General features: G+C 55.7%; 1 protein-coding gene across 17 annotated transcripts; it reads left to right on the top strand.

The window, feature by feature from the left end:
• Positions 1 to 426: 426 nt before the first annotated feature.
• On the top strand, positions 427 to 25,220 carry IKBKE (inhibitor of nuclear factor kappa B kinase subunit epsilon). 17 transcript variants are annotated; one of them, XM_082459857.1, is made up of 23 exons: positions 1,207 to 2,339; positions 2,942 to 3,031; positions 4,678 to 4,789; positions 5,455 to 5,595; positions 5,972 to 6,101; positions 7,116 to 7,297; positions 7,771 to 7,931; positions 8,761 to 8,871; positions 9,180 to 9,359; positions 9,955 to 10,151; positions 10,926 to 10,990; positions 11,081 to 11,172; positions 11,333 to 11,419; positions 11,920 to 12,030; positions 14,397 to 14,472; positions 14,592 to 14,704; positions 16,593 to 16,669; positions 19,263 to 19,302; positions 20,052 to 20,153; positions 21,464 to 21,560; positions 22,307 to 22,419; positions 22,646 to 22,717; positions 24,415 to 25,220. In XM_082459857.1, the coding sequence occupies exons 3-23, from the start codon at positions 4,703 to 4,705 to the stop codon at positions 24,446 to 24,448; spliced, it is 2,268 nt and encodes a 755-aa protein (XP_082315983.1). In that variant the 5' UTR covers positions 1,207 to 2,339; positions 2,942 to 3,031; positions 4,678 to 4,702; the 3' UTR covers positions 24,449 to 25,220. The 17 variants fall into 17 exon arrangements, 15 of the variants coding, with proteins under 15 accessions (XP_082315978.1, XP_082315977.1, XP_082315975.1 ...); XM_082459856.1 differs by having other exon boundaries at positions 1,208 to 2,339; positions 4,675 to 4,789; XM_082459854.1 differs by lacking the exon at positions 2,942 to 3,031 and having other exon boundaries at positions 1,205 to 2,339; positions 4,675 to 4,789; positions 5,455 to 5,523.
• Positions 25,221 to 26,131: the final 911 nt, after the last annotated feature.

The raw sequence follows: 26,131 nt of genomic DNA, 5'->3' as shown, positions 1-26,131 counted from the left end.
TGTGAGCTTTCTCCCTGAGAGCTGCCATCAAAGACCGCCCCCCATCCCACCCCATGCCTCTGGTCCTAGTACTACCTCCGAATTGCCACTTCTATATCTATGACTCCTCAGAGCCACTCAGGAAAGTGTGGTGAGGCCTCTCATACGCGTCCTCTTCCCCTCAGGAGCCTGCCAGGCTCCTGTACCTCCTCAGATGAAACAACGGACATGCTGCCCAGCTCGGGCCAGCAGCTCAAAACCATAGGCAAGACATTCATTCATTTTGTCCACACAGAGGATGTGACCTCACAGAGGTTGCCCAGCAAAACTTGGTCTGTCACCACACACCAGCTCACCGCCCACCTCATACTTCTGTGCCTCTGCCTGTGTTCCCACGACCTGGAATGCCATACCTCTGACCCCCTCTTCTCTGCCCAATTCCCCTCCCTCCAAAGGCTGGTTGAGTATCTCTTCTTCTTGCAAGCCCTTCTTGGTCATCAGCTGCCCCTCCACGCTGCAGTCCCCCTCTACCAGTCTCACAGAATCACTCCCTGCTGAAGTATATCTCATAGCATTCATCATGCTGTCCTGAACCCCGGCTTCCTGGCGGAGGGAGTGACTGGGTCTCCCCTTTGTGTCCTTGGCACACAGTGCCTGCTTCCTAGGAGATGCTGGACACACAGTCATTGCACTTCAGGGTGCTTAAGACGCTGGGAAAGAGAGCGGGCTTGATGCAGAGAGAGCAGAGTAGGGATGCTGGTCAGGACCAGGTAGGTTAGTCGGGGGGAAAACGAGTAGAGCTTTAGCCATAGGCTGGGTTAATGTCGCACATCCCAGTGGCTCAAAACAACAAAGGTTCATTTCTCACCAAAGCTACACGTCCCTTGTGGGCCAGCAGGGGGGCTCTGCTCTGTGGTCACTCGGGGACCCAGACTGAGAGGGCAGTCATCACATCTAACAGAATCACACTGTCACAGGGGCTGGGGGGGAGCAGGGTGTCTTGCCTTAGCAATTAAATGCTTTTGGTTAAGAAATCACATGGCCCCGCCTAATCAGAGGGTGTCAAGGAAATGGAATTCTACTGTATGCCAGGCAGGGGGAAAGCTGGGAATCCTGGGTGAAGAACAGGAGGTCTAAGGGACGTTTCTCCTAGTCCTGCTGTCAGAGACGGCAGGGCAGCACCTCTGGGTCGCACGCAGCAGCTCTGGCTGCTTGCAGGGAGGGGGGTGGGCATCAGTAAGTGTATCTATGTGAGCACAAGGCAGTTCTCAAATGGGCTCCCTGTTCTGGTGTCACTGTACTAGGGGTGGGGCTGCCAGAGGAAACCACCAGGTGTGGCCATGGGGAAGTCCCTCCAGCTTTCTGTTGAAACATGGAATTTCCTGGCTTTAACCATTTCTTATCCAACTGCCATCTTGGAGCTGACCAGAGCCAGGCAGACCTCTTCAGCCTCCTAGGGAACTTGGTTTGGGGCAGTGAGTCCTGAATGGGCAGTTGGCACACCTGGGTTCCAGCCCCAGCAGTCTCTGAAGATCATAGGCAAATTACTGAAGGTGTATGAGCCTCAGTGCCTTCTGGAAAGCGCTTTCCAGTTGCCCATGCATTTCCAAATATACTGTCCCATGTCACTCACACAGCCAATGGTGTCATGTTACCATTCTCATGCCTTGGGTGAGAAGATTGTCTGGCAGGGGTCATATGCTGTGCTCAAGGTCATACTGGAGGACAGTGCTTGCTCTTGGACCTCTGCAGGCTCACTGGGAAGATGAGTCAGATCCAACTTCTAGAAGTGGCTGGTCATAGGTCCTGGACCTGCCCTGGACCCCTGGGTGTGGGAAGTTCGTTTTCCCAGGTAGCTCTCCACTGGGTTAACTGGCCCAACCTGCTCTGTAGGGGCTGAGTCTGAACTTCCGTGCTCCAGTGAACCACGGGAGGTACAGAAATAGCATCCAGCGGCCCACCACAGCCACTCAGCCTCAGTGCCCGGCCTCTCTGTGGCTCAGACTCTGGTCCTGTTGCCTCCACTTGGGAACCCAGAGCATCCTCTTTCTCCTTCCTGCCGGGGGTGGTGGCAGCAGCCCAGCTGCCTCTGTCTCTTTAAGAGAGAGAAAGAACGAAATCAGGAAGTGTGAGAGAACTGAGAGCCGGCGGCAGGGAGCTGAGCTGAGTGTCGGCCTCTGCTCCCAGCTCTCCCAGCTCCCAGGGTGGCACGCGGCCACTTCAACTGGCCCGTCTTCGGGTTCCCAGGGCCCGTGGCCACCAGGATGCTATGGGTGCTGCCCATGAATGACAACAAGCCCTGAAAGCTCTGGGGGCGCCACGCAGTCCCACAAGCCTGCACGCCCCACAGCCGAGATGGGGTGAGTCCATGGGAGGGAGGGCGCTGAATGGGGAAGCCGGGGCGCCAGGCAGCTGCAGGACAGCGCTTAGCAGAGCGGCCGGGGTGCTGGCCTGTCAGCAGCTGCTCTCCCGCCGGCCCACGTCCCGCCCTGTATCTCTCTGCGGCTGCTGCTCCTCCCCCCCACCCCCAGCGGCGCCCTGTGCGCCATCTCAGGTGGGCACCCTTGCCAAGGACTGCTTGGAGGCCCGTGAGAGGCCAGGAAGGAGTGGCGTAGAGGAGAGCTGCAGCCCACCTACGATGCCCCCTTCCCGGGCTCTGCTCCCCAGCACCTGAAGCCAGCCTTCAGCTCTGCCTCTGTACTATTCTTCTGCCTGGGTTCTGGCGCCTGCCCTCACCTCTCCTGGGGTCCTTCTCACTGGTCCAGGTCCTGGGGGTGGGAGTGGCGAGGAGAGTCTCCTGGAGCTGGGGAATTGGGCTGGAAACCCCCAGCTCTGTGGGGGAGGGTGACAAACAGGAAAGGGTTAAAGGGCTGGGGCCAGGGGCCTTTGACGGAGGCTGGGAGGCTGAGAATCAAACGGCGCCCAGGGGTGCCTCTCATCCGCCCTCCTCTTTCCGGTGTAGCTCAGCTCCTGGACTTGCCACAGACAGAAAACATAACACACGCTTGCTGGGGAGAGTCTTTGCCTGATCGGGGGCTGCTCAGAGCACAGGGTAAGTGCTTTTAGCTACTGTAGAGCCTGGAGGAGGAGGAAGGTGGGTGGGGCGACGGGCTCCCGGCTCCCATCCATCCAACCGCTGCTGTAGGAGAGTGAGCCCTTCTGTGCACCAGCTGCTGGGCTGGGAGGCACAGAGCACGCAGACCCGACCAGATGTGCTGCCCATCAGCTCCTAAGCATAGCCCTGGCAGGGCCAGGAGCAGAGCCCAGGGCATGCCAGCCTGTCTAGGTTGTGCCCTCTCTGCCACACTGCCCATTCCTCAGACCTTCGGCTGTGCTCTGCCCCAGCACCAGCCCTGGGGAGGATTTTGAAGGTGGTGAAATCTCCCCTGGCTGGGCCCTTGGCCTTGATTTCAAGATGCTCTACCTGGTTTCACAGCCCCAGGCCCGCGGGCTGATTCCTCCTCAGCCTCGGAGGGGAAAATCTCACCAACTCATTCCTGCTGAGCTATTACATTGTCTTCAGAAAGACTCTCAGCCCCTCAGCTGCTTCTATAAAATGCAAACACTAATACATCTTCTGAAACTGGAATTGACCTCTGATCTCTCGAAGTGGCCTCTGGCTCAAAGAACTGACCTTCTCAGGATTTCCATTAACAAAAAACAAACAAAAAAAGATTACAGAGAGAAGGCTCAAAGCTAAGGAACAGTGGGATTCCAGGCATGGTGACCCGAGGATTGACAACCTTTCAGATGATAGAAGAGGAAGCAGCCCTGTCTAGTTCAGCCTCATTTGAGAGTATTTAAGGGGTGGTGGCCCTTCTTATGCTCCTCCCAGTCATCCCATAAAGACCAGCCACGGCCCTATTCTTCAGAGAAGCGCCGAATTTAACTTCTGAGGCTACACTCTCTGGAGCCAACTGCTTGAGAGGAACTGGCCTTTGGAGAGAAGAGGATGAGGGCAAAGATGGGGAACAGAGTTGTAGAGCGGTTTCAGATCCTCCCGCAGGCTCCTGAGCTTTTCGACTTGATGGCCTCCTGCCTCTCCCACCCCCTCCACACACACTCACGCTCATAAGTACGCACATACGTGCTCACTCACACACACTCACACTCACACACACGCTCCCTCCACAGCAGCACTTTCTTCTCCTGAGCAGCTCTGACCTGGCCACGTTAGCTGACAGCAGCAGGAAGTGGTGGGCCCAGGCGAGCAGTGGGGAGGGGCTCCAGGCTCGTGTTGCAATCCTGGAGATTTGTGGTGATGTAGTTGACACTGTCTGACCTGGGGCTCTTCCTTCAAGCACTATTTCTGCTTCCTGGGACAATCCCAGGCCTGGATGCCAAAACCCCCAGAACTCGCAGTGCTTGGGAGAAGTGACAGGGAAAAGGGTTTGTCTCCACAGAATGGTCTGTCTGGGGAGGGCGTTGACAGGGACCTGGGGAGTCGGGACAGGTAGAATGCCCTGCGGTGGGACAGGCCCCAGCTGTGGGCTGAGGGCCCAGTGGCTGTGCTTCTTTCTGGAGAAGTTACTTAACCTTTCTGTGCTTCACACTTCCCCTGCCCCCTTGCCTCTGGAATGGCCACATGGAGCCCTTCACGGGGTGGTCTTGGGCAGAGCTACTTGTCGGGTCCCCAGTGTCCACCCCAGGTCAGGGGTGGAATCCTAGACCCCAGTATGTTCTTTTTCTGCACAGAAGGTGGCCGGCCAGCTGGGAGCAGGAGATGCAGAGCACCGTCAATTACCTGTGGCACACGGATGACCTGCTGGGGCAGGGGGCCACTGCCAGTGTGTACAAGGCCCGCAACAAGGTAGGATGCAGCCCAGCCCACCCCGGCCCCCTCACGGCCAGGAAGTCGGCCCCCAGTGGGCATGAAAGGTGGTGTGCAGGGTTCTCTGACTGTGTTCTGCACCCTCTGAAGTGGAGCAGAGGTGTGGGGAACTGAAGAGGGCTCCTTGGGATGAAGCTTCTGTCGGGCACGTTTGGGAGCTGGAGAGAAAGGGATGAAGACACAAGCCAACATCCAAGGGAGGTGGCAGCAAATCTAGGAAGAGCAGAGGTGGGAAGTGGGACTCGTTTGGATTTATCCTGCCTTTATTCTGATTGAGAGCTGTACTGAATACGAGACACACTGCACTATCTTGTACTTAAGAGCTGAAGCCAGACAGAACGTTGCTGCTAAGGCCAGGCAGTATTAGCTGCCACTGTAGTTACTGTCAATAGCAATAGCAGCAGTAACAACAAACCGTCCCCTGCAGGGTATCAGGTGTGCCAAGCTCCTGTCATCTCCCAGTGCCGCAGGACGGGCTGTGTACCCTCTGAGGAGGGGAAGGAGCTGAGGGGGGGAGCCCCCATCCCCAACCAGGCTGCCTTCGCTCGTCCCTGGGGTTAGGCTGGCGGGAGCGGCTGAACGGAGGCCTGGGAGGGGGTGCGCTCCCAGGGCAGGGGTACCATTTATGTTATCCCCCATGGCAGAAATCCGGGGAGCTGGTTGCTGTGAAGGTCTTCAACACGGCCAGCTACCTGCGACCCCGCGAGGTGCAGGTGAGGGAGTTTGAGGTCCTGCGGAAGCTGAACCATCAGAACATCATCAAGCTCTTTGCGGTGGAGGAGATGGTGGGTCCAGTGCTTGGTCAGAGGAAGACGGTCTTGTCCTCGACTCTGACAGGCTGGGAAGGGTCAGGTCACATAATAATAGAGACTTGGGCACATGTTCATCAGCAGGTCGGCCAGCAGGTTGGCCAGAGAGGAGTAAAGGGTGTCAGGGGCCTGGGGGCAGTGCCTGGGAAGGTAAGGATGGGGAGTGAGGCCTAATCAAAGAAGGCTTCCTGAAAAAGGTGACCTTGGGCTCATTTTGAGGCCAAAGGAAGGAAGGCCAGCTAGAAGCGGAGACCTAGAGAATGGGGGCTTTGGGCTCTAGGGTGAGCCACCCCGTCTTGAGGAAGGGGAGAAGAAGCGCCCTCCTCCCCAAGCCTCCCTCCGTCCCCTACAGGGGGGCAGCCGGCAGAAGGTGCTGGTGATGGAGTACTGCGCCAGCGGGAGCCTGATGAGTGTGCTGGAGGGCCCTGAGAACGCCTTTGGGCTGCCCGAGGACGAGTTCCTGGTGGTGCTGCGCTGTGTGGGTAAGCCCCTCCCTGACTCCCACCGGGGACCCCCTCCCCACCTCAGGCCAGCCGCAGACCCAGCCCTCAGCAGCAGGTGAAGTCCCAGAGGGGTATGGCATTTCTGGAACAAGTATCCAAACTCAGTAGAGCATTGGAAGCTAAGAGGCTCCCCATTCACAGACCTGGGACAGATGCTAATGAACAGACAGAACCCAAGGGTCTGATTCCTGCTAATCAGCAGTTTAAAACTCCAATTTCAGAATAAAATTTAAAATAGTTTGTACACCAACGTTCATAACAGCATTATTCACAATAGCCATGAGGCAAAAACAACCCAAATGTCACAGACAGATGAATGGATAAACAAAATGTGGGATATACGTACGATGGGATGCTAGTCAGCCTTAAAAAGGACACATGGATGAGCCTGGAAGACATTGTGCTGAGTGAGAAAAGCCAGCCACACAAGGACAACTACTCTGTGATTCCTTTTACGTGAGGGACCTAGAGAGGTCAGATCCACAGAGACAGAAAGTAGAATGTGATTGCCAGAGGCTGGGGTGGGGGGATGGAGAGTGAGTGTTTAATAGGTGGAATTTCTGTTTGGGAAGTTGATAAAGTTCTGGAGGTGGATGGTGGTGATGGTAGCACAACAATGTCAGTGTGTTTAATGCCCCTGATGTGTACACTTAAAAATGGTTAAAATGTAAATTTTATGTTAGGTATATCTTACCGCAATTAAAACCAATAATAATAATTTTTAAAAAATGATAGGGAGGAGAGTGCCCTCCTCTGGGAGACAGAGCCGCCATCCCTCTCAGTTTCTTAGGGAACCCCAATGGGACCTCGACACCCCACATCCTTGGGACCCCCATCCTTTGCTCTGTGCCTGTCTCTGTTCTCCTGCTGCTCCTGTGGCCCCGTTGGCCCGTGAGTTGCCATTCTCTGTCTATGTGGATCCTTCCCCTGAGATGAGCCTTGACACTGGGCTGTTCCTGGCCAGAGCCACTAGCAGCCTTCCTTCTGTCCCAGTGGCCGGCATGAACCACCTGCGGGAAAACGGCATCGTCCACCGAGACATCAAGCCTGGGAACATCATGCGCCTGGTCGGGGAGGAGGGGCAGAGCATCTACAAGCTGACGGACTTCGGGGCAGCCCGGGAGCTGGATGACGACGAGAAGTTCGTCTCGGTCTATGGCACCGAGGAGTACCTGGTGAGCGGGCGTGGGGGACCCGCTGCCCGAGCGGAGGGCTTCCCCTGCAGCTGGCTGCCCCTCACCTTGTGACTCTCAGTGCCCCTCTGAGGGGCTCTGTCCAATCTCCCTGTGTCCAGCAGGGTTATCTCTCACCCCCTATCCCCAACCAGAACAATTTGTTCTGTTCTCTAAGGCCGAAAAGGCAATGCTGCAGCCTGCCCAGGCCTCCCCTGTTCAGTTAAGTCCTTGATAGGACCCTCCTGGAGGATGGAACACTGCTGGTCACCACTTCCCCCAGGGCAGAGGCTGGGGTTTGGGGGAGGGGTGCTTTGGATAAGCACATGCCACACCCATTTTTGAGATGACAAAGGAGATGCATTCTGACGGTTCTGTTTTCTCCTGAAGGTGGGAGAAGGAGGTCTGAATGGGGTGCGCTCAGGCCCTTGCCCCCTTCCCCCTCCATGACAGCTCTCTGGTTCCCCCTCCTGCAGCATCCTGATATGTATGAGCGGGCGGTGCTTCGCAAGCCCCAACAGAAAGCTTTTGGGGTGGCCGTGGATCTCTGGAGCATTGGGGTGACCCTGTACCATGCGGCCACTGGCAGCCTGCCCTTCGTCCCCTTTGGAGGGCCCCGGCGCAACAAGGAGATCATGTACGGTGGGCCACCGGGCAGGGGGCGAAGGGGCGGACCCTGGGCCTTCCCTTCTGGTCCCTGCTGTGCCCCCTATTCTGCCTCTGACTCCGTGGTCCTCCTGGTCTGCCCCCCACACAGGCTTCTTTTAGATCCTTGGATATCAGTCCATCAAACAAGAGGCTGAGCCCTGTCCCTTCCTGATGGGAGAACTTAGTCCAGGGCTTCCCTTGAGCACCCCACCCCGTCTGTGGCTCACCACATCTCAGCTGAGGCTCCCAGAGCGACTTGGCCAAGGTTGCAGAGCCTGCCAGGGGCAAAGGGGAAGGGCAAGGACCTAGCCTCCTGATCCCAGGTCCCAGGCCCCTCATGCTTTTCTGCTGTCTGATACAGAAGTAGCTGGAGACCGTGGCTGCTCCCACTGAGGGCACCACCCAGAGCAAAAGAGATTTAAAGTGGATTTGCAGGAAGGTCAATGCCCCTTCAGCTCAGGGGTCAAGCTGCGACTTGGATGGGGGCTGTCAGGGTAGCTGGACTTTGGAGGGAGGGGAGGTTGGAACAGTGAGGTGGAGGGGAGGCTACGGGGGCCGAGCACAGTGCAGGCGCAGGTGTGGAGGCAGGTGGACACGGATGCGTGGTGAGGGGGCGGAGGAAACGGACAGAGGAGAGAGTGGAGAACTTGACTGGGGAGCATCAGGACAGCGAGCCAGACTCCCAGGTTCCATTCTCAGGGTGCCTCGGAGCAGCTGGGTGACTTGCCCCAGTGCTCTGAGCCCTCCGGGCTGAGTCCATCATCCCTTGAAGTGTGATGGCCTGGGGGCTCCTGCTGACTTGGTCCTGTCTCCCGCAGGTACCGGATCACCACGGAGAAGCCAGCCGGGGCCATTGCAGGCACTCAGAGGCTGGAGAACGGGCCCCTGGAGTGGAGCTACACCCTCCCCGTCACCTGCCAGCTGTCCATGTGAGTGGGACCCTGCGGGAGGGGCAGGCACAAACCCAAGTCTGGGCCGATGTCCTTCTCTCAGCTGAGGCCTGGCCCGGCGGAGCACCTTGTGTGCTGGCAGCTCGGGTACACCACTCTCCCTTTCTAGCCCCAGTTTCTCCATCTGGATGCTGGAAGACCCTTCCAGCTCTTCCTCTCCATCCCACCCTGCCCCAGCCCCTTGGCCCTGGCCCTTCAGGACATTCTCATGGAAGGCCCCTATTACCTACTTGAGGAGGCCAACTCCGGGCCCCGGCCCCTGACAGTCTCCACGTCCCGGGGGGCAGGGGGCTGCAGAGCCAGCTGGTGCCCATCCTGGCCAACATCCTGGAGGTGGAGCAGGCCAAGTGCTGGGGCTTCGACCAGTTCTTTGCGGAGACCAGTGACATCCTGCAGCGAGTTGTCGTCCACGTCTTCTCCTTGCCGCAGGCCGTCGTGCACCACGTCTACATCCACGCGCACAACACGTGAGTGGGCGTGAGCGGGGGCGGCGCAAGCCTCCTCTCCCCAAGCACAGGGGCGTGTCCTGGGCAGTGCTCTGTGGGCAGTTTAGATTTGGAAGCTTCTGGGTCCAATCTTAGTTTGGAAAAATACTAGTTCCACCAAGTTAAAGTTAAACAGGCCTCCTTGCTGCTGGACTTGAGAGATTCAGCAAACTTTATAAAGCTGATGCATTATAAGTCTCCTGAGGGTGTGTGTGTGTGTGTGTGTGTGTGTGTGTGTGTGTGTGTGTGTGTGTGCTGGCAGTGCATTTCCCCGGTGTATTACTCATGGAACCCTGTATTTCTGGAGCATGCTATGGGACTAGGTGAGTTTTAATGGAAGTGTGGCAGGAAGAGATGTGAAGGCTTCTTGAGTTCTGTCCCCACTTTGTCTGCATCCACTATAAGACATGAGCTCTGTCCTTCATCTCCCCGCCCTAGAGAAAAAATCACCCAGTCCCTCCCTCTGAAAAGCAGAACCCAAAGTCTTAGCTGGGCTTTGGGTCACCCTGACCCCGTATCCTGCCTGCTGACATGCCCTCCCCTCCCCCTGTCCTCTCTCTGCCTCTGGTGTGTCTAGGATAGCCATCTTTCTGGAGGCCGTGTACAAGCAGACCAACGTGGCCCCCCAGCACCAGGAGTACCTCTTTGAGGGTCACCTCTGTGTCCTCGAGCCCAGCCTCTCAGCACAGCACATCGCCCACACGACAGCAAGCAGCCCCCTGACCCTGTTCAGCATGGTCAGCGAGACCCCCAAGGGGCTGGCCTTCAGGGACCGTGAGTAGGGCCACCCAGGCTGGATCTTTTCTCCTCCTCACACTCTCTTCCAAGGGGCAGGGCTTTATAATCCAAGATACTGATTCATTTTCTTGTGGGTGTTTCTTTGGGGTCCCCAGTGTGTAGAAGGCAGATCTGGGTTCTAATTCTGCGTATGCCTCTGAAATGCCATGTGACTCGGGCTAGTGGCCTGCCCGACCTGCTTCACAGCGTCCAAAGATTTGGGAAAGAAACTCCAATGGAAACAGGGAGATGTGGGTTTAATGTGGTCTCCACAGTCTGTGATTGGTGGGGAAGCCTCCAATAGTTTGGTTTGGAGGAAGCAGGAGCCTAAGCTGCTGGAGAGAAGAGAAGGTGGTCAGGGGTCCAGAGTTTTGTCCTCCAAGTTCCGGCAAAAATATCACTGCTTCTCATTTGAACGATGCCAATTTCATCCTCCTCTTCAGGGTCTCCAAGGCTGGGAGGGGAATTGACCTTGAAACCCCTGAGTGTGAGGGGTGCTTTTAGTCTATTTTCTGCTGTTGAGATGGGGCCTTGGGCATGAGGCTGTAGTTCTCCAGAGTGGACACAAGGGGGCAGTGAGGGACTGCAATTGTAAAGAAGCACATTGAGTGCATTTAAGGCTTAGAAGGTCGGGGCTCTAGGTGAGTTGGGAAGCTTGAGGTGGCAGATAGGTGGTGAGGGCTGAGTGTGAGCTGGAAATAAGGAATGACGAGCTCAGACCTCATCCAGGGCCGGACAGGCAGCCCCCTCAGACCAGGTCTTTATCTGCAGCTGCTCTGGACATCCCCAGGTTTGTCCCCAAAGTGGACCTGCAGGCAGATTACAACACGGCCAAGGTGAGGGGTGGCCCCCAGGTGGCAGGGAGGGGGTGGTTCATGCAGGGGTTCGGGGTGCGGGACCTGACCCTGCCCACCTCTGTGTTTCAGGGTGTGTTGGGTGCCGGCTACCAGGCCCTGCGGCTGGCACAGGCCTTGCTGGCAGGACAGGAGCTGATGCTTCGGGGGCTGCACTGGTTCGTGTGAGTACCCCCAAGGGCTGGGTGGGGAGGGCAAGGAGCATGGGCAGGGTAGGACAGGAGACCCAGACCCCTTCCAACACCGCCCTGGGGCTGTGCCCATGGGCACAGTGCCCTCAGTCCCCTGGGAGGAGGCAGCTCTGACTCAGGCTCCCGTTGGCAGAGAGATACTCCAGGCCACGTGCAGGCGGACGCTGGAGGTCACGAGGATGGCCCTCCTCTTCCTCAGCAGCAGCCTCGGCACTGAGAGGTGGGTGTTCCGTCCAGGGTGGGGGCCGCAGCCGGCGTGAGCCCCGCTCAGACCCATCAGCCCTTCTCTCTGTCTGTTCCTCACCCCAGTCTTTCCAACAGTGCCCCTCGCCTCCTCCCACCCAGAGCTCCCGACTTCCCTGCCATGCGAGAACGGAGAGGGCGCTCCCGCCCCATCCCTCCCCCCACCAGCCAGTCCCTCACCTCAGGGGGCCGAGCCTCCCTGCCCCAGGAAGGGGCCTCTGTCCTACCAGCCCCACCTCTGAAGATTTAAACTGCTCACCTGCACCAGGCCCTGGAGCAGGGCTCTAGGAGAAGCACTCACACTCACACACGGTCCCCTGGACTTGACAGGATGGAGACCTAGGCGGTCTCATCCTCCACACTCCTCCTCCTGCTTCCTCTGGGCCTGAAACTGTCCCCGCCTCCTGGGATTCCCTGCCCCAGTCCTTGGAAATCCACACCCTCCACTCCTCTGACTTGGGCTAATTAGGGTTACAGAAAGGGAGAGACTGGGGAGGAGGACATCAAGCTGGAGGGTCTGGAGATGAGAAGCAGGAAGACTCCACTGGCCGGCGCGCTGCTGAGAAGGTGGCAGGGGCTACGGTACAGGTGAGAGGTGGGAGCCCTGTGGCCCAGGGAAGCTGATGGTGGCTGGAGCCTCTCCTGGTGACAGGTGGTGGCAGAAGAGCAGAGACTGTGCCAAACACGCCCGGTGTCCTACCCGTCACGTCCCGCAGCCCTTGTCTTCAGGAAGGTCCTGGGAGTTTCCCAGGAGCAGGGTGACTCACTGCAGACTTGCCCTCCACCTGGCGCTCGGCAGCAGCGACGCTGACCGTGGGGTAGACAGGGTGGTGGCCGGGCAGGGAGGAGGAAGAGGAGTGTCCCCAGATGAGTCCCCGGCATGGCTGAGCCGCCTTCAAATGGGGACAGAGAAGAGGGGCTGCAGAGGGCAGGATCAGCCAGCAGCGCTGTGGTGGAGTCGCTCTGAGAAGACATCTGCCCAGGCACAGAGCGGGCTTCCAGGGCTGGAGGTGGCCCCAGGCCTGCAGACGGCCCTGGAGGACAGCCCTTCCCCAGCATGTGCGCGTGGCAGGACGGTTGGGTAAAGGGAGACGAGAGATGGGCAGACGCAGCCAGGAAGACCCGGAGGAAGGGAGGCTGTCAAGGCCAGAATGTGAGCAAATACCTGGGGTGGGAAGGCCCTATGCAGAGACATGACTGGAGGGGTGGGAAGGTGCTGCGGAGGTTTGCTGAAGCCACAGTCATAGTGGAGAATGTCCCAGAGTGGAATTGGAGAGGGACAGAGGGAAGGGGAGAGTGCAGGCAGGTCCTAGGGTCCAGATGAGAGGTTGGACCTCGCTAAAATGACCAACAAGGATCTATTCTAGGTTCCTGAGTGAGAAAGAAATGTATAGAGAGAGCATTCGGTTGTTTGCCCGCCTTCCCTGGGCTGACGAGTGTGGAGAGCGACAGGCTAGCCCCAGGGCTGGAGTGCTGGGGTCCGCTGGCCGCTGTTTCTCCCGTTCTGGCTCCAAGGCCTCCTCCGAGGCGTGGTGGGTGTGGAGAGCTCAGGGTCAGGCAAGTGCCTGCTTTGAGGCCTGTTTCATTCTCCCACGAGGAAGAGCGCTGGGCCAAGAGTCAGAAGGCCCGGCCCAAGCTCTTCATTAACTCACTGTTAGCCTCAGACCATTGTCGCCTTTCCTACCTGGGCCTCTATTTCCTCATTTTCAAAATGAGAGGATTGGACGATCTCGGAGGCCTCCCAGCTCCCATGCGTAGCAATCTCATTCTTTTCTGAACATGCTCAGACCTGTCGGCTCTTCTAAGGTCCGAAGCCGCTAGCTCCTCCCACAGCAGAACCTGATATATCTTAATGAGCTGAATTTCATGCTGGGAGGAGCCCAAGCACGCGGCACGAACTGGCCATCATCGCCAGCCTCCCCCACAGGGCGCTCCTCCTTCTGCGGATTCTCCAAGACGCGCTCCCTTGGCAGTGTCCTTGCCTTTGTCCCAAAGCTCCCCGGCCCTCCTCAGCAGCCGCTGCCACCCAGAGGCACCGTTCAGGCAGCCAGGACCGGCTCAGGGAATCCCAGTGCTTCCCCACCCTCACCCCCAAAACAGCGTGTGTTTGTATGAACGTGTTCTCTAGTCATGTCAATTACCTCTGAGGTCTCTTTGATCCCACGAACACCTTTTATGGTAGCAGGAAGGAGGTTTATCTCCCCATTATACAGATGAAGAGCCCGAGGCTTGGAAAGCTGAAGTGACTACCAAGACCATGCAGATGGCAGGTGTGGCAGCCAAGACTAGGACTCGGTCCAGTAGGGTTGGGTCAGCCTCATCCTCTTCTGCCACCAAGTATCCCATGCCCTAAAATCCATCCGTGTGTTCGATAATTTGCTTGACACTCATGTGTGGAGTGCCTGCTGTGTGCCGAGCACTTTCTTGGGCACTGGAGATACACTGGTGAGCAGAGTGGGCAGTATCCCTGCCTTCACGGGGCCTCCACCTCATTCCTAATTCTCTCCCCTCCCCTTCACTTCCACGCCAAAACACACAGGATTCTTTTTCCCCAGTTGTCATGGTTATAAAATCAGTATGTGCTAATTATACTCAGCTGGAAAATACAGATAAGCAAAAATGAGATTAAAATACCATATCCTACCACCCAGAGATAGACTGTCACTGCTTAGTCGTATATATCCTTCTCGATAGTTTTCTGTTATTTCTGTATGTTAACCTACATGTCATTTTCTTGTACGTGCTGTTTTATAACCTGCTTTTCTCAGCTTATGATCTCTGCCCCCTCCGTGTCAAAACATTCCATCTCATCTATAGTACCCATCCATACTCAAATTTGGTAATCCCCCAAGTGTTCTTTTCTAGCTGTTTTCATCCCAACCAGGATCCAATCCAAGACACACTTGGTGTCTGGTTGTCATGTTCTTCACGTCGATTTTAATCCTTCCCTCGAGGTTCAGCAACATGGCTGGGGTGACTGAGATCCAGGAACTGAAGAGAGCCGCAGAGCTGAGGTCCAAGCTGCGGACCGTGAGTGAGGCTGGGGTTGGTGAGGGGCTGTCAGGCGCAGAGCGGGGGGTGGGGGGCGGGGCTTCCCATTGGAGCCTCCAGCTGAGGCCCCCATGGGGGTCTGCCTTTGTGTCCCCCAGTTGGCTGAGGTCCTCTCCAGATGTTCCCATAATATCACAGAGACCAAGATGACCCTGAGCAACCTGAGCTCTGAGCTGATGAAGAACCGGGATCAGGTACATGAGGACAGAAGGTCTGTGGGATTTTCTTCTTGGTGGGGTGGGGGGGGAGTTGGGGGGTGCACAGAGCGCAAAAGGCCCAGTAGCCTCTTTAGGAGTCAGCCTGCCTTCTCCCTTATCTTGGCAAGGATGCTGGGGCCTGGGGCTAGGGGTAGGGGATCCAGGAATGTACAAGACCCTCCCATGAGACTGGCCAGAAGGAGAAAAGGATCTGGGGTCCCGCCTCCACCTGGGAGTTAGAGAGTGAATTACAAATATTAGCAGGTGCAATAGTTCTAAATAAAAGAATAATCGAGTTCCCTACCTCTTCTGAACCCTTGCTCTGCGTCAGACCCTCGAATAGGTCTTCCTACTTCTATCATTTAATCCTCAAAACAATAACAATACTACTACTCTTATGCTCCTTATATAGGTGAGGAAGCTCACTCAGGGAGCTTAGTTTGCCCCGAGACACCAGCCAATAAATGACAAATGACAGACGTAAGGCTCCGGGTCAGGTCTGCCTACCTCCAAAGCCTATGTGCTTGGCCTGCGCCAGGGATTTTCGAGCTCTGAATACCCAGTCTCCCTTTAAACAGACAGAAAAATCCCCAGCACCCCTGCCCTCACAGCCCAGTGTGTGGACCCCCTGCCTCCCGCTCTGCTCTGACCTGGACGTGGTCCCGCTCCTGGAACAGCCCCACAACCCCCGCAGTCAGGGCCCTCGCAGATCCACACGCCCGGTCCTCAATTCTGAATGCAGAAAGCTCTGAAAACCACAGGGTGTTTCTTCGCTGTTTTGCCTGTAAAACCTGACCTAAACTGACACGAAGCTCTTCCTAGTCTTTATTTATCTCACTTAGGGTGAATATTCTTACGGTTCTCTGAAGACTGAGGGTATGTGATGAGGGAGTACTGCCCCAGAGCATGCCCTCCGGGGGAATTCCACAGTATAGTGTATGTCTACTGGACCACCTTTCTCAAATCAGAAGATAGTTCTGAATTTGGAACACATCTGGCTCAAGCCCTTTGGATAAAGACTGGACCTGGGGTCTTGCCCACCCCAGGCGCCAGGAGGGCAGGGGTCTGGGGTCCGCAGAGTCCTGGGAACACACTTGGGCTCTGCCCCGAGTCCAGCTCCAGAAATAGCTGAGACAGGGTCCTGGGAGGAGCTGCAGGGAGGAAGTGGAGCTAAATAGGCCCGAGGATGAGGGATCCTCATCTGCAAACACCCACAAACACCCCCAACATCTCAAACAAAGTGTTTGTATCCTGAAAAGGGGAAGGGAGAAACAATAAGGACCTTAAACCCCAGGCCAAGAGGGTAGAGAGGTCATCTCCCGAATTCCCCTGCCTGCAGGCAGGACCAAAGACCTTGATTCATTCTTGTTTTAAACAAGGGTTGTTGATTCATGATCTAAGTCCCTTCTATATACCGGGCATTGGATATTCTCAGAAAGCACGACTTCTGCCCTTGCCAGGTGACAGAAGAGGAGTTTCTACTCTGCTCCCACACGCAGCTGCTACCACCAGGCTCTCCTGTTTCAGGGTCCAAGACTCCTTCCCGGAGCCTGTTCTCAAGCCCTGTTGTGTAGCAAAGGCCACTTTCCTGTCGCCTGTCCTGCTTGGCTTCTTCCTGTGTGTGTGTGTGTGTGTGTGTGTGTGTGTGTGTGGTGTGTGGAAGAGAGAAGGAATAAACACAGGAATGAGAGATGACTGGCTGGCTAACCCGAGAGTACCTCAAACAAGTTTAGAAACAGAAGAGTCACCCCCACTCCCAGATTGGTCCCACAAACTATGGCAATGAGGCTCCTATTGCAGGGAGACAGCTTCCCTCCTCCCACCGCCATCCCCTCCCCTCCCTCACCCTTTACCTGTCCTTTTTGATTCTTCCATCACCTGGTCCCTGTCTCGTGCCCACAGCATCCAGCAGATTCAGTGCTGTTTGGACAAGATGTATCTCATTTACAAACAGTTCAAGAAATCCAGGATGAGGCCAGGTGAGCCGCAAGGAGAGCAAAACACTCCTCATGCTCTCCCCTCCCTCCCTCCTTCCTTCCCTTGGGTTAGCTGGCTGTCCCTAACACTTCATCAGTGGCGCTGCTGGAGGCCCACTATGCGGGTGGCGCTCTGTGGCGCCCGGGTGCCGCTGGTCTAGGGCAAGGTCGCTGCCTGCAGGTTGCCTGCACACCAGTGAGGGACATGAAGCCTTTCCACCTTTGCCTGCTGCCACATAGGGGCTCAGCTGAGGCCTGGATGCTATAGACGTGGTGGCCTCGGAAGAGACCCCTCACCTTTGCAGGGCACTTTACAGTTTAAGGAGTGTTTCCCTATCCGTTGTGACTTTGGCTCACTGAAGTGTTAGTCAGGCTTTCCAGAAAAGGAAGGATCGGGAGAAATACCAGTTAGTCATTAGTCCTGGCACTTGGCCTGCATTATCTATCGAGCCTCACAAAGACCCTCTGGGCAGGAGCAGCTCATTTACAGGCCCAGGGATGGGAAGCTTCTCGCCCATCATGGGGTAGGGGAGGGTCGAACCCAGGGCTGGGGCTGACGGCAGCGGGGGTTGTGGGGGGAGCCTGGGGAGGCTCCAGGTGACTCTCGGGGTTGGGGAGCTAACACTCCAGGAACCGACCGACCCTCTCGCCCACCCATGCCCCCAGCATTTCCTAACGTGCAGGAAATCAATACTTGAGGGCTTGCACCTGACTGCAAATTCTCTTCTGTCCCTAGGATTATCTAAAAAGCACTGTCCCATAGGAATACAATGCCAGGCACGTTTGTAATTTTAAGTTTGCTAGTAGCCAAAATTTAAAAAGTAGAAAGAAACAGGTGAAATTTATTTTAATAACATTTTATACAACCCAATATATTCAAGTTGTCATTTCAGCATGTAATCCATAGAAACAATTATTAAAGAGATATTTTACATTCTCTTTTGTGCTAAGTCTTCACAATCCCATGTGTATTTTACACTCACTGGCCATCTCTATTTGGAAGCTAATTTTTTAACAAAATGAAATGTACTCTTACCAAAATAATAAAGCTGTGTTTGATGGGGAAAAAACATTGTACACTGCTTCAGTTTTTAAATTTAATCAAAGTCATTAAATTAAAATTAAAAATTCAGGTGCTCAGTCACATTAGCCGTACTGGCCACATTTCAAGTTCTTCAGCAGCCACATGGCCACCGCATTGGACATGCAGATTCTAGAAGATGGGAGCCTCAGTCCCGCCTCTGGGTCTGACCTTGGAGGGGGGCAGCACAGGAGACAGGAGAACTGAGACTCCTATGTTCCCTGAAACCAGGGGGACCTTGGGCTCAAGAAGCCTGGCCTGACACCCAGTTGGCCACCTTTGCTGTGATTTTAGGAGACCTTCAGAGGCTTTTCTGCCTCCGTCACTGGAATTCTGTCATCCTATGACCACGACACTTCTGAGCACCTCCCATGTGCTGGGCACCATCCTATGGGCTTTGCGTGTTCTTAATTTATTTAATGCTGTAGACACTGTTACCCTCCCCGTTTTATAGATGAGGAAACTGAGACACAGGAAGGTTAAGTAACCCAAGCAACCTATGTCCAGGTGCTTGTAACCACCCCATTTTACAGCCTCAAAAAGAGTTTGATCTGTATTGGTTTGTAAGAGTCCTTTATTAAAGTTAAAAATGAACCGGGAAGAATAACACTTAACCGCCAACACTTGGGGTGTGGAAAGATACCATTCTGGAAAATGCGCTATCGTTTTCAGGGCACTTTCTCACTTTACCCTCACACCCATCCTGTGTGTTACATGTGATGGATGAGGCAAAATCACTTGCCTATAGCCCCCTGCTAAGAGGAGGCAGAGCTGGGCCTCATCCCAGATCGGTCGCTTGGACTTCATAAGTCAGCTGGCTGAGCACAGGGCCCAGGACCCAGAGGCCAGGGAGGTGATTCTGCTGTTAGGGGAGCGGTGGGGGCAGGCAGCAAGGTGAATCTCCTCATCGCTTCATCTTGGCCTTCAGAGGCCATTCCCCTGAAGCCCAGGAGGGGGCAGCATGTCCCTAGCACAGAGAGCATCAGGAAGCTGCCAAAGCAGTGAAAACTTCAGCCCTACTGGCAAAAGTTCTCCTTCTGGCAAAAGTGTCTGGGCTGAGAAGCGGAGGTCGAGGGTGGTGGCCTGGCTCATCCAGCCCATTGCTGCAGAGCCCAGGTGGCTCTGCCTGCAGCCCGAATATTCAGGGATGGGGTCAATGGGCTGTAGGCATCAGCCACGCTGGGAAGGGGATTGGATGAGGGCTCAGGGCTGACCGTACATCCTTCAAGGCCCCGCTCATCCACCACTGTCCACCTGAAGTGTTCCCCGAGCACCCGTCCCTCCACTCCCTACACTGCGGGCTTGCCTGGCCTAGGTGGACCCCCACCTGGTCATAGTGCAGTGTCTTGGGTGCTTGTTTCCCTCCGTTTGTCCTTCCTGGCTCCGCTGGGTTGTGAGCTCCGTGGAGCAGGGCCCAGGCTGCTGCCTTCACTTTGCAGTTGTTGCCAACCCTTGCGCCATTCGGTTCTGTTGACTGCTTGAATAGGTGACCTTGGCCCTGTCTGTTTCCTTCAGGGCTTGGCTACAACGAGGAGCAGATTCACAAGCTGGATAAGTGAGTGCCTGTCCCCCTGGCAGGCGGGTGAGCAGGAGGGTGGGTGTCACCAGGGCAGAGCGAGTCTCTGTGCCAGACAAGAGGTGGTAAAGGGCCCTGATCCCAGGCCACAGCTGGGCAGGAGGAAAGGGGGTTAACTACCTCTGGGGAAGGTTATCTGGGGCCAGGGGAGGGCGGTTTCTCAGCAGCAGTCTTGATGGAACTGGATTGACTTCTGGTATGAACACGATTGTTTGAAGAATTTCTTTCCTTAGTTGTCCTCGCTGACTTACCACCTACTACTTCCTGCTTCTGGCCTCTGCCTGGGCTCTCCTTTGGGCTTCCCTCTGCTCCTCTGTCTCCTGGACACTCTATTCTTCCAGGAAGCCCTCCCTGATTTTATGCTTTTTTGGGGACTCATTCCCCCAGTTCTGCCCCCACCCCTGACTCCACACACACACACACACACACACACACACACACACACACACGACCATCTCTCCTTCCCTCTGGGGGCTGAGCTCAAGAGCGTGTGTGTTCCCTGAGGTCCCTTGTCCTTCTCCCACATCCCTCTGTTGGAGTTGCTTTGCAGAGCAGCCACTCTGCTCTCCATGATGCACATTCAGTGAGCGTCCTCTCCTCCTTGGGAGAGGCGGCCCTGCTGTGGAGCCGGGGGCTGGACATTTGGGTGATGAAGACCCAGGGATGCTAGGTTTATGCACAGGTGGCTCTGGCTTCTCATCTCTGTGCCTCTGTTTCTGTCTTTTCAGGGTGAACTTTAGTCATTTAGCCAAAAGGCTCCTGCAGGTGTTCCAGGAGGAGCGTGTGCAGAAGTACCAAGCATCCCTGGTCACGCATGGCAAGAGAATGAGGTAACGTTGGCCCTCACTCTTGAACTCATGGTCCCCAGGGCCCTCCTGGCCTGGCCCTTCCCAGCCTCAGACAGCCCTGGGCTTTGCAGAGCCCCGACTGAGAGGGAGGTGGTAGTAAAGGAACAAAAGCAAAAAAAAAAAGGGGGTGGTTTTTTGGCCTTGGGTGGACCAGGTAGTATGCTGGGTGATTTCTATACATTGACTCATTTAATCCCGCAATGTCTACCCTATACGGTGGATACTATCACCCCATTTCACAGATGAGGAAACTGAGGCTCAGAGAACAGGTTGCTTCCTTAATACGACACCACTAGTAAATAGCAGACCCAGGACTAGCATATGGGTATGACTGCCTCTAAAATCTAGATTCTTTCCATGTCCCAGGTGGTTGTGTTCAGAAGCCCCCTCTCTGGGGAAAACACAAGATCCCTCTGGGATGAGGACAAGTGGTCTGGGAAGCAGGGGCAGGCAGAGGCCCTTATATAGAACCCCCCTCGCACACTGTCCCTTATAGGAGTTTTGGCTTCTGCCTCTCAGACAAGCCCCTTCCCCCTTCCCCTCCTGAGACAAGAGGGCAGTTTCCCAGGTGCTGCTGGTTCTGTGGCCCACGTGACCTGTGGGCTTATTATGGGGCTGAGACTCAGACACTCACCTATCCTTACATTAAAATACAGTTTCCATCTCCCCCACCCAAGCCACCCCAAATTCTGACTTAATTGGTCTGGAGTAGGGCTTGGATGGCAGTATTTAAATGCTCCTCGGGTGATTCTAATGTGTAGCCAGAGTTGAGAATCGACCACTGGTCGAACCCCTCCAGGACTCTGTGTACGTTTTGTGTCGTGGGGTGATGTTCTCGCTCTCTCCCCCCACTTAGAGAGAGAAGAGAATTCATAACAGAGTCTTGACTTTGATCTGCTCTGGGAATGGGAACATGGGCAGTTCCCGTTTTAAGTGTCCCAGTGCAGGCGGTCCCTGCCTCTCCAGGGCCTGACCCGGGCCCTTGCTCACCCTCACCGGCTTGTGTGGCCCGGCCTGAGACAGGCGTATTTGCAGCTCGCACTGCGGTTCCGCCAGGACCCTCACTAGCCCCGGTCAGAGTGCTCATCAGCATCCTTACCTGGGACAGGTGAGGGCTGAGGGCACAGCTGGAAGGGCAGAGGCAGTGAGGGAGGCCAGTGCCTGGCACCCACCAGCTCCAGCCTCTGCCACCCGGAAAGCCTCTCCTCCGTGTCTGTGTGGTGACCGAACTGCTGGGTGGGCCCTGGTGAGAGCGAGTGGGCCGGGCTCTGACATTTCTCTGCTTTCTTGAGGGTGGTGCATGAGACCAGGAACCACCTGCGCCTGGTGGGCTGCTCCGTGGCCGCCTGTAACACAGAAGCCCAGGGAGCCCAGGAGAGCCTCAGCAAGGTGGGGAGCTTCGGGGCCCCGGGGCTGCTGAGGAGAGCTGGGCCAATCAGGCACCTGGAGGGCATCCGGGCCATTCCCCTGCCTCGGGGCAGAGCTGCCCTCGACCAAGTCCAAACACTTTGGTGTGGATGGGAGGTCTCTGATCCACTTGTGTGGACAGCAATTCCTAGTGTTCTCAGACTGAAGGCCACTCGCTGCAAGGGCAGAGGCTCCAAAATGCTGAGACATCTCCCTCTCTGCCCTGTGCAGCCTGGGAGGCTCCCTGAGGGGGGCGATATGAACGCTCCTTGGTCTTCTGATCTGCTCTCCTAGAAGAGACAAACTCAGGCCGCTCTGAGAAGCCACTTGCTTTGCCATCAGGGACAGAGAAGGGCTGTTCTTCAAGGAGCGAGGCCCGCATGCTCTTCCCCAGCCCCCAGCACAGGGCACATTCTTTCCGAGATGGTGCTGGGCTGCCCCCAGCCCTTCTCTGCAGCTCCTGGCTCCAACTGTGTCATGACAGGTACAGGTCAGACACAAAGGGGAGCTTGGCAGTCTGCACCCCTAAACACAAGCGCACACAGTGATGGTGCTTGTGCCAGCTGTGCTCCCAGGAGGAGAAGGAGGGGCTTGTGGGAAATTCCTGACACTCCGGGGATGCGGGCTGGGGGCCACTGTATCACCCATTTCTTACCCCTCCCCACACCTCCGCTGCCCTCCACACATGAGCTGGCTTATCCCTTCTGACTAACGTGTGGTTCTTTCAGATCCTTGACTGGCTATCTCACCAGCTCCTGCAGGACAGAACAAAGGGGGATCAGGCCTCACCACCCCCTACAGCTCCTTATCCTAGCCCTGCACTGAAGGACCTGGTTCTCCAGTAAGTGCCAGAGAGGGGGATGTGTGCATGTGTGTGTGTGTGTGTGTGTGTGTGTGTGTGTGTGTGTGTGTGTGTGTGTTAGGGGCTTCGCCTCTTGCCAGGTACCCGAGAGGCAGGAATGAGGCTCGGTGGGGCTGTGGAGGAAGGGAGGCCTCCCAGGAAGGGGTCTGGGCAGAGCGACTTGGGCCTTAGCCACCGCCGCCTCTCTCGCCTCTGCCTTGGACAGTATGCAAGAGCTCTGCAAGGAGATGAAGGTGCTGGCATCTGACCTCCAGGACAACAACCGCGTCATCGAAGGGTGAGGCCCCGCTGTGCGGGCGGTGGGGAGGCTGGGCCCTCAGACTGCCCTCGTCCCTGGGGCACAGGCCCCGTGCATGCCCAAGGAGGCTTGATGACGGGGGCCAATATTCCAGTCACATCAGAGCCTTGTGCACAGGTGAGTCGGTGTCCTGACCAGGTGTAGGCTTTCACCGTAGTCTGGAGGACATGCGCCTCAGTGCAGTCAGAGATGGGGGCTGGGAGGCACGTGGATTTGCGGCTGTGCCCAGCTCTGTATGAACGTGGACTCTGCCTGACGCCCCAGGCAAACCGGCTCCTGTCACCTTTACGACCATCCTCAGAATGGTGATGAACCAGGAAACGCGGCACAGAGCTGGGGAGAACTGCGCGGGGCTGCAGGCCCAGTGTTAGAGACGCTGCATCATCACCTGATCGAGTCCCTTCCTTGCGGGGCGGGCGGGGGGCGGGCAGGTACTGGGGAAGATGCTGGCGGATGCAGCAGGGCTCAGCCTTTTGGATTTTGTACACCAGTAAAATTCACAAAAGAAAACTGGAGAATAACAGAGTGCCCAACTTCTCATATCACCCAGTAAGCAGAATTGAGAGGGAAAAAACCGTGCCATCTAGAAGTCCCACTTATAAGGTGCATTTTAACACCAAAGAGAAGGAAGACTACAATCTCAGAATCAAGGATGGTCCTCGCCCTGAAAATCAGCCCTGTTTACACATATATACACTCATGCGTGCGTGCACGCACCTCCCACATCCTCCCCATCGTCCTTATGTCTGTCACTTCCCCGTTTGGGAACCAGTGGCACGGTGGAAAGAGTCTGCAGAGATTCCAACAGGGTTTGACCCTGACTCTGCTTCTTACCAACTGTGTGACCCTGGGAGGTTTGTTTGGCTCTGAGCTGAAAAATAGGCATAGTGATTCCTACCTCATTGTGTTAATGCAGGGATTAAACAGGATGAGATATGCAATGTGCTGGGGCGGGGAGGGTGCACAGAAGGCGGACTCACCAAATGGTAGGTGTTCCCCAGAGGTCACGCCAGCCTGGGGTGCCAGAATTGGGGCCGGGAGGTAGGGAAGCCAGGAGCAGAGCTCATGGTTGTTCCTAGAGTTTCAGAGGGTCCTTGGGTTGAGGAGGCATCCCATGTTCCAGTCCAGCAAGTGGAGAACCCATCCTCTTAAATGTCTGCAAAGAGGAAATTTGACAGCTTCTTAGAAAAACTTTCCAAAATAGCCCTCAGGGGCAGGAAGTTATAATTTTAGTGCTGACATAAATTTTTCTCGCTGTGACATGTACTCTATTTACAGATAGCTCAAAATTTTATTTTAGTGAATTTTTACTTCCTTGTTCAGAGCTGTAACCGAAGAGCCTAAAGAAACGATTTGAATTCCTTTTCCCCTCCTCTTAACCCTTGGCTGCATTGGAATCACCAAGGGAGCTTTTAAAAGTACAGATGCCTAGGGCTTGTCCCCAGAGACTCTAGGTGCGGCTTGGATTGGGGGATTTTTATAAGCTTTCCGGATGATTCTAACGTGTAGTCAGGGATGGGAACCGGAGAGTTCTTGTCAGTGGACACAGATGCTGCAAGGGGAGACCTGAGGATTCGAATTGCTTGGTGTTCTGAAAGCTGATTGTGTTGGGCCCTGGAGTATGGTCTGCAGGCTTCTCTACCTGGGCAGAAGTTAACCTGAGCCTCTCTTTACAGGTTAAGTAGGGTCCCATCGGCTCCTGACATCTGAACTCTGGGGGGTGCATGAGGAATCCTGAAGCATTAGAATCATTCAGACACTGCTCTCCTGCCTGCACTGGGGGACCCAACACAGGATGATACCTGGTCGCATCTCATCAGCCTACCTCCCTCCTGCCTGACGGCCAGGAGATGTTGCCAGCATTACCTTCCACTGCCTTTCTGCGGGAAGCAGCACAGCAGGACCTGGGGCACCAGGCCATCTCTACATCCTGGCCCCACTGCCCGGGCTGACCTTTGCATCTTAGTAGGCTCAGGTACAGCTCTTCTGTTGCCCTGGCCTGTATAGCTGAACCTGGCCGGGCTGTGGCGAGAAGAGGCTCCGAAAGCCCCTCCCTCCCACCCCCTCTGGTTTACAGGGCTTTGCTCCTCAGGGAACAGAAGAGGAGGCCTCCTGGGGTCAGACGACCTCATCTCAGTCTTCCCTCCTCTTAAGGTCTTCTACGTTGAACACACAGCCCTCTCTCCGCTCCCGCGATGTCTGAGGGTTGCCACACGTGGCCCCAGGCATGACAGAGCCCAAGTTCCCTTCCCCTCTGGTCTAGCTGAGCCTAAGGCTGAGAACGCAGGTGGTCGAGGCCACGTGCCAGTGTCTCGGGGACCCTTTCCCCTGTCCCTCTGAGGCACCACCAGGTTCTGGGGTTTGTAGCCAGCGGTGTCAACAGTAGCCGTGCCAGTTAGCACAGGCCCGTAAGTCCAGAGCCCTGAGGAAATCAAGGCCTGTGTCTTCAAGAAGTGAAATAAACTTGACATTCTTTTCTGTTTGAGTGGCTCTCACGGGCTGCATCTGGGAGGTGGGAAAGGCTCGGCTGGGTGCGCTTGGCAACCAATCAGGCACTGCACAGGGTGGGGATCTGTGAGGGGGAGGATTGGGAAATGGAGGCAGGACTGCTCACTTCCTGATTCCTGCCTTCCTCCCACCCTGCAAATGGGCCCTGATTTCAGGGAGGAGCCCAGGGACCATGCCTTCCTGCTGGGAGGGCTTGCCTTCCCACTCCCTCTCTTTTCCTGCTCCCTGTCATTTGGGGAGCTCTGTAAGGGCCTGGAACTTGCAGAGAAGGGTCTTTTTTTTTTTTAACCTCAAATCCACCATCTAATTGCCTATTCCTTTCCCCCCACCCCCCCTCCACTGTTCAAAATATAGGCTGTGTCCTAAATATCAGGTGAGAGTAGTACTATGGGTCGTTTTGAACATTCCTCATTTTGCCTGGAAGCTAGAATGATGCCGGGGTGAGGCATTCAGATTTGTGCAAATTTAGTCCTTCCCCTGCAATATATCCAGCTTTCCCTTAACCAGGGCTGGACTACCCACCTAGCCTAGGGGTGGGGAAAGGGTGATGCAGTAAAGTAGCCCCACCACGGGAAGGAAAAGAGCGAGAAGCCCTACTTTGTGCTTTGAAACATGAAGACAACACTATGCTTTACCCCCAGATAACCCTAGAAATCCTTCCTGCCAATTTTTTTGGAGCCTTCACATCCTCAGAGGCTGTTCTAATGACCCAGCAGGGCAGAGGTGAGGAAGGCTGGGTCCTGGAGTCTGACATCCTCAGGGCTGCTTCTCTATGGAAAGATCAGCACCCTCTAAAGACCCGGGGGAGGGTTGCTGGGTTTGCTTGCATCAGGCCTAAGTGGCTTCATGTGTGCCATTTGGGCCTCATGCCCATGGGTCACTTAA

Source organism: Balaenoptera physalus (assembly GCF_965194825.1).
Source record: "Balaenoptera physalus genome assembly, chromosome: 1".
NCBI classification, from domain to species: domain Eukaryota; kingdom Metazoa; phylum Chordata; class Mammalia; order Artiodactyla; family Balaenopteridae; genus Balaenoptera; species Balaenoptera physalus.
The sequence above is the reverse complement of the archived record's forward strand: the minus strand, read 5'-3'. Positions and strand labels throughout refer to the sequence as shown.